Source organism: Gorilla gorilla, chromosome 6, assembly GCF_029281585.2.
Source record: "Gorilla gorilla gorilla isolate KB3781 chromosome 6, NHGRI_mGorGor1-v2.1_pri, whole genome shotgun sequence".
Taxonomy (NCBI): Eukaryota; Metazoa; Chordata; class Mammalia; order Primates; family Hominidae; genus Gorilla; species Gorilla gorilla.
The window spans coordinates 89847246-89863586 of record NC_073230.2 but is presented as its reverse complement, the minus strand read 5'-3'; the positions used below and the strand labels follow the sequence as shown (position 1 = coordinate 89863586).

The 16341-nt window shown below is 44.8% G+C and overlaps 1 protein-coding gene across 9 annotated transcripts in view; it reads left to right on the top strand.

Annotated features, from left to right (window-relative positions):
• Positions 1 to 16341, top strand: part of TRRAP (transformation/transcription domain associated protein) — a 134320-nt gene that overhangs the window by 92337 nt on the left and 25642 nt on the right. For 5 of the 9 annotated variants that reach the window (XM_031012670.2, XM_031012669.2, XM_055393170.1 and 2 more), the window contains 10 exons: positions 571 to 717; positions 4927 to 5046; positions 5261 to 5548; positions 5719 to 5856; positions 6991 to 7103; positions 7549 to 7684; positions 10552 to 10743; positions 12045 to 12273; positions 12872 to 13137; positions 13723 to 13823. In XM_031012670.2, coding sequence (XP_030868530.2) covers positions 571 to 717; positions 4927 to 5046; positions 5261 to 5548; positions 5719 to 5856; positions 6991 to 7103; positions 7549 to 7684; positions 10552 to 10743; positions 12045 to 12273; positions 12872 to 13137; positions 13723 to 13823 — 1730 coding nt within the window. The remainder of the gene's footprint in view (positions 1 to 570; positions 718 to 4926; positions 5047 to 5260; positions 5549 to 5718; positions 5857 to 6990; positions 7104 to 7548; positions 7685 to 10551; positions 10744 to 12044; positions 12274 to 12871; positions 13138 to 13722; positions 13824 to 16341) is intronic. The other 4 variants (XM_031012671.2, XM_031012672.2, XM_055393171.1 and 1 more) reach the window with 1 other exon arrangement.

The window sequence follows — 16341 nt, the reverse complement described above, 5'->3', positions numbered from 1 at the left end:
GTGTGAAATAAATTGCCAAGTCTGAAGTTCTTCATTTTCAAGGGCACACACCAAATTGTCGATACCTGACTTCAAGGAGTAGTTTGATTGTTGACTGACTTCTCCAAACCTTCAGACAGAAATAAGGTGTATTCCTCTTTGGGAATGGTCATATAAAACATTGCACCAGCAACATGCTCTGCCGTGGCCCTGAAGGGATTCTCAGTCAGAGCAAGCCAGGCAGCTGGGCGACTGTATTGCATTTTGAGTAATGATAGACTATGATTCCATTAATCTTTATTATTTTTACGTTTAAAGTTTATTCTTTTAAATTGTGCTTTTGACAAAAAACCCAAATGTGAAAGCACACTGGTGGCTTCTTTATAGTCATTTTTAAAAAGAGAGCGATCTGGTCTAGTTAATCCAGGTTTTGTTTATTTTAGGATTGAAGATTATTTAAATACTTACACACTTCCAGGAAACGAACACGAATTTTACCAAAATTGTAACAAGAAGCCTACAGGAGGTGTGTTTGTTGGGTTTTCTTGAAGTCTTTGACCTTTTGGTTTTGCTTGCTGCTTTGTTTCTTAGGATGTAGAGATAGACATCGAACTAGCTCCTGGGGATCAGACCAGCACGCCCAAAACCAAAGAACTTTCAGAAAAGGACATTGGAAACCAGCTGCACATGCTAACCAACAGGCACGACAAGTTTCTGGACACTCTCCGAGAGGTGAAGGTTTGTACGCAGCTTGGAAAGGATTCATTGCCTTCCTCCCATGGACAGTTCACAGCCTAAATCAGGATCATTCCACAGCAGTGTAACTTTTTCTGTTTCTTTTCTTTTTCTTTTTGAGATGGGATGTTGCTTTGTCACCCAGCCTGCAGTCTAGTGGTGCAGTCGCACCTCACTGCGGCCTCAGTCTCCTGGGCCAAGCGATCCTCCCACCTCAGCCTCCCAGGTAGCTGGGACCACAGACATAGGCTGCCACACCCAGCTAATTTGTTAATTTTTTAGTAGATACAGGGTCTTGATATGTTGCTCAGACTGGTCTTGGATTCCTGGACTCAAGTGATCCACCCACCTTGGCCTCCCAAAGTGCTGGGATTATAGGCGTGAAGCAGAGATTTGGAGTGTCACAGTGTCTTATAGGAGAAAATAGGAAAAAAGTTAATTTCTCCACCACCATCTCTTGAAAGAAACGGTAAAACTGTGTACAAAAAATGTGTGAGGAGACATAATAATGTTGGATTATTTTTCAAGTGCACTAAAAGAGGAGAAAATGATAAATGAGTTAATTTGCTAAATCAAGCCCACTTTGTGGAACTGGGGGCCTCCAGGTGCGTCTGTGTTTGAAATCTAGCCAGGTAGAAACTCTCTGGCTTCTGCAAACTCTCAGGTAAATTATAAGTCTGATTGTTTTTATGTCATGACCTTGAAAGACTGGTTGAAGCTCCATGTACCAGGTTGCTTTTGATGAGGAGGTATTTTTCTGTTCTTTCAGGAGCTGGGTGATGATTCTGATTATTCTGTTCATATCAGGAGCTAGGTGGGAAAAAAGCACGAACTACTTTTCACAAGTGATTTTTACGTTAAAATCTTTTGGTGACCTATGTTGAACTTGTGCACTGGATCAGTCTTTGAACTTATACCCAACTTATAACTTTGAACTTACAACTTTGAACTTATACCCAAGTGACACCATTGTCATCTTGGATAAGGATAAAATGCTTTTCTGTGGGATGGAGCTATCATGACATGATAGCTCTCATGTCATGGGCCAGGCACTTCTTTTGTTTGTTTGTTTGTTTGAGACAGGGTCTCACTCTGTTGCTCAGGCTGGAGTATAGTGGTGCAATCTCGGCTCACAGCAACCTCCATCTCCCAGGTTCTAGCGATTCTCCTGCCTCAGCCTCCTGAGTAGCTGGGATTACAGGCACACACCACCACACCTGGCCAATTTTTGTATGTTTAGTAGAGACAGGGTTTCACCATGTTGGCCAGGCTGATCTTGAACTCTTGACCTCAGGTGATCTGCCTGCCTCGGCCTCCCGAAGTGCTGGGATTACAGGCATCTTAATAGACCCATGTCCCTACTGCCGCCACCACCAGAAAAAAGGGCCTGAAGCCCAAGGCCTCCTTTGGCTGATGGTCACCATGACACATCACCACGTCATCAGGTGCCTGCGCCTCAGTTTTAGCCTCAGCTCCTGGTGCGAGTGCCATCAGGAGAGGAAGTTCTAGCAGTATGTTGTGCGAGGGGTTAGGATATTTGGTTTTACTCAATAAGATTTTTGTCTTGGCTGAGTTGGTCACAGCTGTACACCTCCACATCCTCTGTGGGGCCGTGGCTGCTCTCTGGATGGCGGCTGGGCTAGACCAGACGTGGCTGAAATCTCGGCAAATCTCACAGAGAATCTTGCCCACGGATGTCCCCATGGTCTTTTCTTGATCTGAGGCTTCATAGCCTGAGTCTCAGGGCCCATCTGTGTCACCCTTTATAAGAGGATTGCTCAGGCCGGAGCTGCAGACGTCAGCCATACTGTTCCCAGATGCGTGTCACAGAGGAGACCCCCGAATTCAGTGCCCAGCACAGGTGGGCACACTATCACCCCTGAGCCTGGTGTGCCGCCCACTTGCTGCATGTCCTTGGGCCGCTCTAGCAGACCTGTGCCCGCCTCTTAGCAGGGTGTGGTTCTCAGGGTACTTGGGTGTGATTTAATTCTTCCCTTCTCCTTGGGTTCTTTTTTGTCCCATTTTCCTCGTTCACCTTTTACATTTGATCTCATTTCATCATTTCAGCATCTTTTTACTGAGAGCCTGCTCTGTGTCAGGTGATGTTCTGGACACTGGAAACACAGTGGTAGCTGGTCCTCAGCAGGGTGTACGTTCTAGTGAGGGGAAATAATGAACAGAAAGAAGTGCTAATCCCTCAGGAGGCGAGATGGGTGCCAGGGTAAAGCAGCCAGGGCTGGTGGGGTTGGAGAGGGTGGTGTCGTGTTATTTCATCTTCTGTGTATTTATGGGAGTTGAGATTTTTCATGGAGCAAGATGGGGTTACAAATCATTGTGTTTGTTGTTTCCACCCTGATGTTCTCCTTCCTGGAGCTCCTCTACCCTGTGAAGTGGTCAGGTGCCACCAGCTCTTCTTAGACTCTTGGATTCTAAATGTGGAGAGGGCGGTCCTCACCCCAGGCACACAGGCTCTTTCTCTTTCACCTCATTTCCCAGGTCTGGCCATTGTTCCCTGTGGGAATTCTGTGGAGGCAGCAACCCCTCGCTGGGCTCTTTTGACACTGTGGGGCCACCACGGGGTCCTCACCCCTGCACCTCTTTGGGACAGTGTGTACATCAGAACAAGCCATGGACTTGGGGAGCAGGAGTGGACTGTAATCCTGAGACACAAAACCCTGAACATCATAATCCCGGATGTTGAAATCCCTAAAGATCAAAATTTCTAACCTCTCAAATCCCGAAAATATAATGCTGGAAAAAAACAATTTAAAAATTCTTTAAAACATACACAGAGATACCCCAAATAATACTTTACTAGGTAGGTTTCCAGGTATTCCTTAGTCCAGTCAAGTTGATGCTGTAAACATGGCACCCGTAGGCATCTCCTTAAACCATGCAGACAGTAACAGGTAATAGTTTCTAACCTGATGCAGCTGTGCTGTGACGATGGTTTTTCAGGGATTTTGATCTTTGAGGATTTCGACACTCGGGGTTAGGGTGTATAGAATTGTGTCTTTTGGGATTCTGAGCCAAACCCCCACGGTTGGAGTTGAGCAGCTTTATCAGCAGGTCAGTGACCTCGCTGGGCTCTTCGATTCTCCCCAGCTCTTGGTCTCCGCTAAACTGACGTGGAGCTGAGAGCCCCTGATGGGCTGGTCAGGGTGAAGTGTGTGGCCATGTGAGGGGAACTGTGCTTACTTCATCACAGTCCTCACAGGGCAGCCTGATGACAGATACTTAGGAGCGTTCTTAACCTAAATGTTTTCACCCATTTTCCTTGAAAGATTTGTATCCTTGGTGTCTGTTTTTAGTAGAAACGTGAATGTGCCCATGGTTTCCCCCTTGGGTTTGCTGCAGGACAAATGAAAGCATAATCATGTCCCTGGCACTCTGCCACCGTGCCAGGGCAGCAGGGACAGTGTGGCTGTCAGCATGTGCCCCAGCCCCGTTGCGCCACTGCCTGATGCCATGTAGGGTGTCTCCTGTGGGCTAGAGCAGCCTCAGGCAGAGCTAGAAACCTGGCTGTTAATAAGGAATGTTGACAGCTAATTCAGATCAGATCTTCAAAAACAAGAGGGCTGGGATGAGATAAACACAACTGTGGATTTGCTGTGCCCTCCGGGCCCTCAGTTTCGACTTTGGGCTCTAGTTGTCCAGGCGTTCCGTTCCAGTCTGTTCCGTTCTCTTCTGTTCTGTTTCAGTCCGTCTCGGTCATTTTCTCCTGCCTCTTGTCCACTGCAGATTGCAGAGACTGAACTTTCAGTTCTTGATTTGTTCTTCAGAATAATACCTGTTGGCAAATAGTTTATGTCATAAATGTGTGTTTTCACTTTCCTATTTTCAGTGGCCTGGGCCTCGGTGACATCTGTGTCCTTCTAAGTTACTCTTTCAGTCTTGTCAGTGTTTTTGTTCTTCTTGGATATGGTGGGATCAGTAGTGTTAGGAAACCCCCTTAAAAACTAAGGACAAATGCAGGCGCCATTGCTGAGCCTCTCGGGATGCCTGGGCTTGGCTGCTAAGTGCACCATGGCTTCCCACCACTCAGGATCCGTGGGCTTTTACTCCAACGTGGCATTTTCTCAGATCTTTGAAACTTTGAAAGTGGAGGAGCATCGATAATGTATGAGACAGATCATGGGTGTCTTCTGAGCGTGGTTGTGCGAGGCACCCCCAGCCTGTGGCCATCTCAGCCTGTTGTCTTTCTGTTCATAGACTGGAGCGCTGCTCAGCGCTTTCGTTCAGCTGTGCCACATTTCCACGACGCTGGCAGAGAAGACGTGGGTCCAGCTTTTCCCCAGATTGTGGAAGATCCTCTCTGACAGACAGCAGCATGTGAGTGTATCTTTAAAATCCTGTTTTGAAAAATTGTAGTTTTAGCTTTTGGTAAGTATTCATAAAAGAACACAGTCTTGAACAAGTTTCAGAGAATGAGGGAACCGCTGGCTGTCACTCGAGCGAATTAGGAAAGGTATTCTTGCATTGAGAGAGACAGCAAGACTTGCCGATTTTTGAATGAAGGCCTAAATGACATGTGCTTTGGTTTCAGGCACTCGCGGGCGAGATAAGTCCGTTTCTGTGCAGCGGCAGTCACCAGGTGCAGCGGGACTGCCAGCCCAGCGCGCTGAACTGCTTTGTGGAAGCCATGTCCCAGTGCGTGCCGCCAATCCCCATCCGACCCTGCGTCCTGAAGTACCTGGGGAAAACACACAACCTCTGGTTCCGGTCCACGCTGATGCTGGAGCACCAGGCTTTTGAAAAGGGTCTGAGTCTTCAGATAAAGCCGAAGCAAACAACGGAGTTTTATGAGCAGGAGAGCATCACCCCGCCGCAGCAGGTGAGGGTGCGCCTCAGTTTGTTAATTACCTCTTCCCTGCCAGTGACTTCACACTTTAAATAAATACTCCTCCCAAATGATTTCAAATGACAGCACAGTGAAACTGTATTTTTAGGGGGGAAAAAAAGTCTCTGTCTCAAGCACTCAGGAACCTTACTTTGTGTTTTCAGGAGATACTGGATTCCCTTGCGGAGCTTTACTCCCTGTTACAAGAGGAAGATATGTGGGCTGGTCTGTGGCAGAAGCGGTGCAAGTACTCGGAGACAGCGACTGCGATTGCTTACGAGCAGCACGGGTTCTTTGAGCAGGTAAACCTCAGACCACTGACGGGCTTGGGTGCGTAATGAGAGGTCATTTATAACGGTTCTTTAATAAAATGTCCTCAAGTCAGAGTTCACGTTCTCTTTTTTTGAGATGGAGTCTTGCTCTGTCGCCCAGGCTGGAGTGCAGTGGCACAATCTCGGCTCACTGCAACCTCCACCTACCAGGTTCAAGCGATTCTCCTGCCTCAGCCTCCCAAGTAGCAGGGATTACAGGCGCCCACCACCATGCCCAGCTAATTTTTGTATTTTTAGTAGAGACGGGGTTTCGCCATGTTGGCCGTGCTGGTCTTGAACTCCTGACCTAAGATCCGCCGACCTCGGCCTCCCAAAGTGCTAGGATTACAGGTATGAGCCACTGCGCCTGGCCCATAGTTCACATTTAAATACGTTTTAAAGCATTTCAGTCCCGCACATAAAGGCCCTATGACTGAAGTCTGCATTTAAGAGACACCTACGTATATGACATGAGCTAAAGCACAGTCCTGATAAGTCCTTTGCATTAGATGCCAGCGTGGATGCTTTTTCCCTCCCGTCGTTGGTCCTGTTGGAAGCGATAGGTTTTGTTTTTGCTTACGTTTTACTCCCTGTGTCTGCCCTTCAATGTGGCTCAGGCCACCATTTCAGGGTGCAATTCCTAGCACTGTGTAGGGTGCTGTGCCACGGAAGCTCCAGAAGCAGATGTGGCCTTGCAGCTCCTGCTTCAATTACTAAAGGATGGAGAAAGTAATCCCACGTCTGGACAGCCTCCCCTCCTTCCATTCTGTTCAGGGAATCCCACTGTCTTCTGTCTCTGAACAGAGAGCCGTGGGCATTTAGTGCTCCTGGAGAAGAGCTCCATGTGCTCCCAGGTCTGTGATTCAGTGTGCTCTAGACAACTGGGCCATGGCAGTAAAAAGGCTGTGTTTCTTAGCCAGGTGCAGGCAGGCACCTGTAGCCCAGCTACTCAGGGAGTCTGAGGCAGGAGGGTCCCTTGAGCCTAGGAATTAAGAGTTTGGGTCCAGCTTTGGCAACATAGCAAAACCTCATCTCAAAAAACTTAGTTCTAAGTTTTAAATTTAAAAAGAAAGAAAAGGTGTGTTTCTAGTTAAACAGTGATTTAAAAGCATTAACTTTTTTTAGGCACAAGAATCCTATGAAAAGGCAATGGATAAAGCCAAAAAAGAACATGAGAGGAGTAACGCCTCCCCTGCTATTTTCCCTGAATACCAGCTCTGGGAAGACCACTGGATTCGGTAAGCCAAACACGGTGCTTGACGTGTGCATGAATCAGTTAAGGGAACCAGGGAAAAATCTCTGACCTTTTCTTGTAATGAGTGTTTCTTAAAGAAAGCTTTGCTACTTTATGGCCACGTAAAGAACAAACAGAAACCCAAAACCAGCATTTAAAGCTTTGAGTAATTAAACAAGTTGACTGGAGAAGCAGTAAACTGTCCCTGCATCTCCCCTGGCTCCAGTGCTCTGGGCTGTCTGCTGAATAGCAGGTGGTTTGTGGTGTCCAGGGTGGGCAGGAGGCTCACCCCACAATGGAGCACACCTCCATGTCCCGCAGAAGTCCACTCTTACTGTGTTGTTCTTCTGTAGAATGGAAATTTGCTCCTTAAAACCCTGTCCCTGCCTTTGTGAGTTCATGAGTGCGCTGATGATTGAGCTTTTGCTCTCGGATCTGTGGTCTTGTAGATGCTCCAAGGAATTGAACCAGTGGGAAGCCCTGACAGAGTACGGCCAGTCCAAAGGCCACATCAACCCCTACCTCGTCCTGGAGTGCGCCTGGCGGGTGTCCAACTGGACTGCCATGAAGGAGGCGCTGGTGCAGGTGAGACGCCCCGGGGGCATCCCTGCCGCTGCCTGGGTCCCTTTTCCTGAAGCTGCAGGTGTCTCTTGGGAGATTTCCCTTAGAACAAGCATTTTGGCAGTGGAAAGATAGCTTTTGGGAAGGAAAGGTTCCTTTTGATTGTCTCTAACACCTTTCCTGAATTTGAGTAATGACACTTTTACAAAATGAGAAATTGAAGATTAGAAATAGTCACAAACTATGAACTAGAGGATGGAATCGAGGCCAGGTGTTGACTTCTGGTTTGGGACCTGGGAAATGACTCATTGGATGCAGGGAGTTTGTGTTCCTTAGAGAAATAACCAGTTATTTATATCAGTAAAAATACATTCTTCCCTCAGTATCCAGGACCCCCCAGTGATACCAAAATCCACGGACACTCAAGTCCCTGATATAAAACGGTGTAGTATTTGCATATAATCTCTGCACAGCCGCCTGGGTTCTTTAAATCCTGTCTAGGTTACTTACGGTACCTAATACGGTGTAATTGCTACTTACACAGTTGTTTTGTTACACTGTAGTTTTTAGGGAATGACAAGAAAAAGCTCTGTACATGCTTAGTACAGATGCAGTTTTTTCCCCCCAAATATTTTCTATCCACAGTTGGTCAAATCCACACATATGGAGGACCAGTTGTATATATTTTGCTGTCAGAATGCATTTACAATTGCTTATTCCTTCTTTACTCTGACAAAACATAAAACTGAATAAGTATTTGTAGCTCACCTTAATGTTCCCTTCTTTCTCCTTCCCAAAGTTTCCCTTAGCTGGATATATGCAGTGTCACATGGTCCCGAGGTCTCACAGATGCATTTCTTCTTTCATAGATTCTTTATCATTTTATAAAACTTGTAAATTACTCACTGCTTAGAAAAAAACTCAAATATGTGAGTAAACATCCTGGGTAATCTGCACTAAATTAATTTCAAATAGTCTTGAAAAGGATTCAGCAAATTACTTCTGTCTGTTTCTGTGCTTCCTAGGGTAGTTTCTTGGTTTCATTTAGTAAGTGGGTTAGCTTTTTTTCAGTAGGGAAAATAGAAGAGATGCCGTTGTTCTTAGTGTAACTGAGGGTAGGTGTTGTAATTGGCAAAAATCTATCTCAACTAATGTTCGAGTCCAGACCCTGTGACATTGGTGCCAATGTGGAGGGTAATGTTGGAAGCTGCTGTAGTCTTGTTTGCCTTCCTGAATTTCTTCTTCAGTGGGTTATCGAGAACTAAGAGGTACCATGAATGTGCTTTGGAAGAGTAAGATGTCAAAAACAAGCCGCAGTGTCATATAATTGTGGGGTGGTGTCATTATTACCATTATTGCATGCAGTCCTTGGGACAGATACCATCATGGCACTCAAGTGTGTCCCTTTTATTGTTACTTATTGTTTTCCAAAGAGGAATGTTTATTGATCTTGCCACAGCAATTCCTGTAAACTTCCCATCATAGAGATGTCCTTCCATCTTTCTAATCACAGAGATGTTTGAAAACTTTCATGAAAAAAAATTTTTTAATATTTTTAAATGAGATTAACAAAATGTGAGGCGTTCCAGTGCTTTCTTCAGAAGGTAATGGGCAAAAAAAAAAAAAGGCCTTTTAGGGCAGAAAGGAACACGTGGTCTCCACCTGGCTGAGGAGCGGTTGGCCCAGGCTCATCGGCTGCTCCATGGAACTGACGCTGGAGTGCAGGAAATCTGGGGGACATTTTATAGTAGGGGAGAAAGTGTGGCTTTAAAATGACAGTAAAATTTGCACATGTTCCCTCATGTTCATGTAAACCTGAATTAACACCTGAACGGTTTAATTTCCCAGGATAACAATATGAATTGGAAGCAATTCAAAATTACACCCATGAGGCCAGGCGTGGTGGCTCACACCTGTGATCCCAACACTTTGGGAGGCCAAGGCAGGCAGATCACTTGAGCCCAGGAGTTTGAGACCAGCCTGGGTAACAGCAAGACCCCCGTTTCTACAAAAAATAAACAAAAATTAGCCTGGTGTGGGGTACATGCCTGTAGTTCCAGCTGCTTGGGACACTGAGGCAGGAGGATCACTTGAGCCCTGGAGGGGTGTAGTGTGCTATGAGCATGACCCTGCAGTCTAGCTTGAATGACAGAGGGGGACCCTGTCTCAAAAAAAATCACACTGATACTTATCATACTGGAGATTAATATATATTTAACAGCTTAAAATGTGCTGATTGGCCAGGCACGGTGGCTCATGCCTGTAATCCCAGCACTTTGGGAGGCTGAGGCAGGCAGATCACCTGAGGTCAGGAGTTCAAGACCAGCCTGACCAACATGGTGAAACCCATCTCTACTAAAAACACAAGAAATTAATCTGGGCATGGTGGCGCACGCCTGTAATCCCAGCTGCTCAGGAGGCTGAGGCAGGAGAATAGCTTGAACCTGGGAGGCAGAGGTTGCAGTGAGCCGCGATCACACCACTGCTCTGCAGGCTGGGCAACAGAGCAAGATTCTGTCTCAAAATAATAATAATAATAATAATGCCAGCTGACTTGTTAGCAGACTGTGTGATTTTTCATCTGATCTGTTATAACAGCATTGATCAGTTTCTTTTCTTTGGAACAACTGATGACCTTAAAGCCAGAAGCCTGTGGTATGCTTTCATAGCTAGAGAGATTGGCCGCTCACTGGAATTTAGAAAAGGAGAGTATCCAGAAAAGACTGTGTCAACGCATGACTTCTCTAAAGAAAATACATTTCTATAGCCTAATTTCTGTGTATTGCCTTGCATACCTAGTGACCAAAAAAAGTGATTGTTTTCCTGTTTGACACTTTACACTGAGGGAAAGAAGGCCCCTCACGTCCTGTGTCACGTTCTTTCACTGCCAGGTGGAAGTGAGCTGTCCGAAGGAGATGGCCTGGAAGGTGAACATGTACCGCGGATACCTGGCCATCTGCCACCCCGAGGAGCAGCAGCTCAGCTTCATCGAGCGCCTGGTGGAGATGGCCAGCAGCCTGGCCATCCGCGAGTGGCGGCGGCTGCCCCACGTAGTGTCCCACGTGCACACGCCTCTCCTACAGGTGCGTGCGGTGCCCCCATGCGAGCACAGGCCCGTGGCCTGTTGCAGCCAAGCGCCGGTGTCCAGGCTTAGGTCTGCAGACTGCACTGGACGGCAGAGATGAAACTCCTTCTGCTTGTCTTGTCCTCTCCCACTTATACTCGTCCTCAGGAAAGGAAGGCCACAGTTAAAACGTTGAGAAAAACATGTCGGCGTTTCTGCGGGATTGAAGACATCCTCACAGTGATTCTGGTTTTGAATTTTGCCTGAGGGATTGTTTTCAGTGCCCACTGTGCCACCCTCAGTTACAGAGTCCATCGCTCTGTTTTCAGCAAGCTTTTGGCGGGAGCTGGAGGGACAGGGTTAGGAAATGTTTTCCGAAATCTGAATGTAATGAGTTAAATTTGAAATATAAACAGAAAGCACAGATTCTTCTAGGCAATTTCAAAAATTACTGTCAACCAAGATACAGAGTACTGAACTAAGTGTTATGTTTAGGAGATTAAAAAACATTTTAAAACAATAGATTCTGCCTCAAAGGAGCATTGAACCTGAGACAGCGGGCATAGCCATAGAAACAAATTTACATTTGGAGGGAGACTGTGATTCAGAGCCATGCTCATCAGACAGAAAATCAGGATAACGAGGATTGAGGGAAGGGAGATATCGTGTGCGCCATAGAAGCCAAGGACAGAATTTGGATAGGCTGAGGATTGTGGCCAGGGCCTTCCAGGTGAGAAGGTGGTATCAGAAGTTTGGTGCCAACAGCGCATCTGGAATTTAAGGGTAGTCTACCTCCCAGGCTCGTAGGATGGTGACTCAAAATGTGTTTACATTTTATGGGTCCAAAGAGGTCACGAGAACCACATTTGCAGGTGCTTAGTATGGCTGTGGGGTTTAGCAGGCACGTTGGGAAAAGGCACGCCTGCAGCAGGGATGCCAGGCTGTCCTGACCTTAGGCATTGCTGGACAAAGAGCTGGGCAGGGAGGGTGGCAAAGGGCATGGACAGCAGGAGGAGGAGTTTTGAGGACTGCCCATTAGCTAGGTTTGGTGTCTGTACCATCGTTCTCCCAGTCTCCTGTCTCTCAGGAGCCACAGGCTGAGGTTTTAAAATTGGAGACACCATAAGGAAAGTAGTGTTTGGGGTGAACAGTAAATGAAATGTGGGATCTCAGGTGTCTGTGTGTAAACGAGAGTGCTTCCTTTGGTAATTGCATCATAAGATCTTTGCGATAATCAGTTCCCCAATGGACTCTGGTGTGTTTTTCCCGTTTGATCTTTACTGACATTTACCGCAGAGTCTCTTATGCTGGTCCCATCAGGCAGCCCAGCAAATCATCGAACTCCAGGAAGCTGCACAGATCAACGCAGGCTTACAGCCGACCAACCTGGGAAGGAACAACAGCCTGCACGACATGAAGACAGTGGTGAAGACCTGGAGGAACCGACTGCCCATCGTGTCTGACGACTTGTCCCACTGGAGCAGCATCTTCATGTGGAGGCAGCATCATTACCAGGGTAAACCGACCTGGTCCGGCATGCATTCATCATGTAATTTTCCAGACGCCCCATGGTTCTGGTTTCGTCTCTGTGTTTTGGTTTGGTTTGGTTTGGTTTTTTTTTCCCCCAGGTTTTCTATTTTGGGGTAGGGAATGACAGGTCGGGGTGGTAATGGTGCAGGGAAAGATGAAGGTGGTAGAAGAAGTAAAGTTTTGTTTTTTGTTTCTGTACCTGTTACATTTTTCTAGTTGGGGCAGAATCGTACAGGCTGGGGGGATCAACGCTCTGAGCCATGGCACTCTGTGTTGAAGGCCCCATCCCAGGACGAGTTGTGCTCAGGTGGCTCTGCGTGGCCTTTTCTGGTTTTCCTGGTCCCCCTCTTATCCCCTAAACCTGTCAGGCATCCACGTGTTTAGAGCAGCCTTTGTCATTTTATGATTTGGTTAGCCAAGATGGTAACACTCCACTCAAGAATTAGCACCTTTTAAAAGTTGCTTATGGCATAAAATACAAAGTAACGAGGGTTTATCACAGAGCTGCCCATTTTCATAAGCCATGTGTGTGTGTTTCATTTTTTATTTAAGCCTTGTTGTGAAGTGCTTTGAAAGAGGATCGGTGTGGGCTGATGATTCCTTTCTTTGCCCTCTAGCGATTGTAACTGCCTATGAGAATAGCTCTCAGCATGATCCCAGTTCAAATAATGCTATGCTTGGGGTTCATGCATCAGCTTCAGCGATCATCCAGTATGGAAAAATCGCCCGGAAACAAGGACTGGTCAATGTAGCTCTGGATATATTAAGTCGGATTCATACTATTCCAACTGTTCCTATCGTGGATTGCTTCCAGAAGATTCGACAGCAAGTTAAATGCTACCTCCAGCTGGCAGGCGTCATGGGCAAAAACGAGTGCATGCAGGTGCGGACAGGACACTTGAAGAATGAGGCCAGGGGGAGATTGAGGCCAGGTAGAGAATGAGGCCATGTGGGGTCTCCTGGTTCAGAATATAAGGAAGGTGGATTTGAACTTTCTACAAATACAGCCTCAGTAAGGGGGAAACAGTCCTTCCAAAACACGAAAGGGAAAGGAAGCTACTTGACTGTGAATTACAGTCTCTTGTGGTCTCTGTCCTACTATATACTTAGTTAATGTGTTTAAGGAAAGAAAAAAATTACACACTACAGAATTATGAGGATCTAAGATAGATTTTGACTATTTTCAGAGGAATCTTGATAAGAACAATAAAACCGACTAGACCTATAAAGCTTTGGAGAAAATAAGACCCCTAAGTATTTAGGATTAAATACTTAAAGTTAGTTTTAGTAATTCAGTTTAAATTCTGAACGTCAATCAATAAATATTCATGGTAGGCAAATCTTTTGTCAATTTAAAGTACATTGGTCAATGACTCATAGGACTTACTGCCTAGATTAGTATTTTATGAAGTTTTCATATTGTTTAGAAATTTCAAGAACTTTTTTTCTGCTCATTTTTTTTGAACAGGGCCTTGAAGTTATTGAATCTACAAATTTAAAATACTTCACAAAAGAGATGACAGCCGAATTTTATGCACTGAAGGGAATGTTCTTGGCTCAGATCAACAAGTATGTATGTTATATTGAAAGGATAATAGAAAAAATGCATCAGATTATTTAAAGTTATTTATAACCTGAAGCCAATGTGAAGCTCAAGCTAGAAATGGGTATGATTTGGTGACAGTCATTAGGTAGGATTTTTTAGGTATTGCACCTCTGCAAAAAGAGTAACTTGTGACAAATTGATAAGCCTATTTGGTGTGTAGTATTTTAAAAGCTTTTCTCAAATGAGCTACTGGATCACAGAACTGCTGATAACATGGATTCATTTCCCCATTTCCTCAGTCCGCCATTTACAGAGCTGGTTCGTTTTGTGGAGATGATTCCTGCTTTAGACCAGGGGTTAGTAAAGGATGGCCTGGGGGCCACATCCAGCCACTGCGCTGTTTTTGTCAGTGAAGTGGTATTGGAACACATCCCTCCCCACTGATGTTGCCTGTGACTGCTTTCGCTTTACTGCAGAGTTGAGGAGTTGTGATAGGAATTGTGTGGTCTGCAGAGCCTAAACCATTCGCTGTCTAGCCCATTGCAGGAAAGGTTGCCAAACCCTGGTTTAGAGAAGTAAACGTCAGAGGAGATTTTGTAAATATCATGCAAATGAGGTAGACTCACAAGATGCTGCCTGTTGCCTTGTGTAGGCTCCAGTGCCTGCTTTTCACATCTTCAGTCTATGGGGCTTGCATGTTTAGCTTATTTTTAAATTAGGAAGCAGTTTTGTCAACATAAAAAGGTTTTATCTTTTTGTATAATGTTTTAAATTCATATGACAGACACAACCATTCCAAAGTGTACAATTTAGTGGGTTTTAGTATATTTACAGTGTTACACAGCCATTACCACTAGCTAATTCTAGAATATTTCCATCATCCCCTAAGTAAACCCTGTATCTGTTAGTAGTCACTCTCCTTTCTCCGCTCCCCCTTTCTCTTGACAACTACTAATGTACTTTCTGCCTCTATGGATTTGCTTATTCTGAACATTCATATAAATAGAAGCATACACTGTGTGGCCTTTTGTGACTGTCTTCTTTCACTTAGCAGGATGTTTTCAAGCTTCATCCATGTGCTGTCATGTATCAGTAACCTGTTCCTTTTCATGGCTGAATAATATTCCATTGGGTATCCATACATTTTGTTTATCCATTCAGCAGTTGATGGATGTGTGGGTTGTTCCTACTTTTTAGCTACATGAGTAATGCTGGTGTAAACACTGAATATGTGTCTTTGTGTGAGCATGTTTGAGTTCTCTTGGTTATATACCTGGGGACAGAATATCTGGGTCATATTGTACTTCTCTGTTTATCTTTTTGAGACATTGTCAATCTTCCACCGTTGGCCGTACCATTTTTACATTCCCACCAGCAATGTTTAAGGTTTCTAATTTCTCCGTATCCTCACCAGCACTTGTTATTTTCTTATTATTTATCTGATTATAGCCATCCTAATGAGTATAAAATATATTTCATTGTGGTTTTGAATTGCATTTTCCTAATGACTGTTGATGCTGAGCTTCTTTTCTTGGTTTTTATTGTTAGTTTGTAATTCTTTATAGGTCTGGATAAAAGTCTCTTTCAGATATATGATTTCCAAGTATTTTGTCACGTTCTGTGGGCTGTCTTTTCACTTTTTTGATAGTGTCCTTTAATGTACAAGTTTTTAATTTTGATGAAGTCCAATTCATGTATTTTTTTCTTTTGTTGCTCATACTTTTCACATCTTCTAAGAAACCGTACCCTAATCCAGGATCAGAAGCATTTATTCTTATGTTTTCTTCTAAGCGTTTTATAGATTTAGCTCTTACATTTGAGTCTCTGATCCATTTTGAATAATTTTTTTATGTGGTGTGAGGTAGGGGTCTATATTTATTATGCTGCACGTGGATATACGATTGTCCCAGCACCATTTGCTGAAAAGTCTAGTCTTTCTCCATTGAATGGTCTTGACACCCTCATCAAAAATCAGTTGAGGCCAGGCCCAGTGGCTCACACCTGTAATCCTAGCACTTTGGGAGGCTGAGGTGGGAGGATCACTTGAACCCAGGAGTTTGAGACCAACCTGGACAATATGGTGGAGACCCCCATTTCCAAAACCCAAAAAACAAAAATCCGTTGACCATTTTTTGTGGGCTTATTTCTGGACTCTCACTTCTATTCCATTGATCTGCTATGTAGAGTCTCATATTTCCATATGAATTTTAGGTTATTTTCATGTATTTCTGCCAAAACAGTTGGAATTACGACAGAGATTGCATTGAATCTGTAGATCAGTTTGTGAGCATTTTGCCATCTGAAGCAGGTTTTCCAGTTTGTGAACACAAGATGTCTTTCCACTAGTTTAGGTCTTTAGTTTAATTCAACAATGTTTTTTAGTTTTTAGTGTACAAGTCTTGCACTTATGTTAAATTTATTCCTCAATATTGTCACGTGAATGGAGCCATTTTCTTCATTTTCACATTGCTCGTTGCTAACATTTGGAAATACCAGGGTTTTGTATATCGATCTTAGATTTCTCAACCTTGCTGAGTGTAT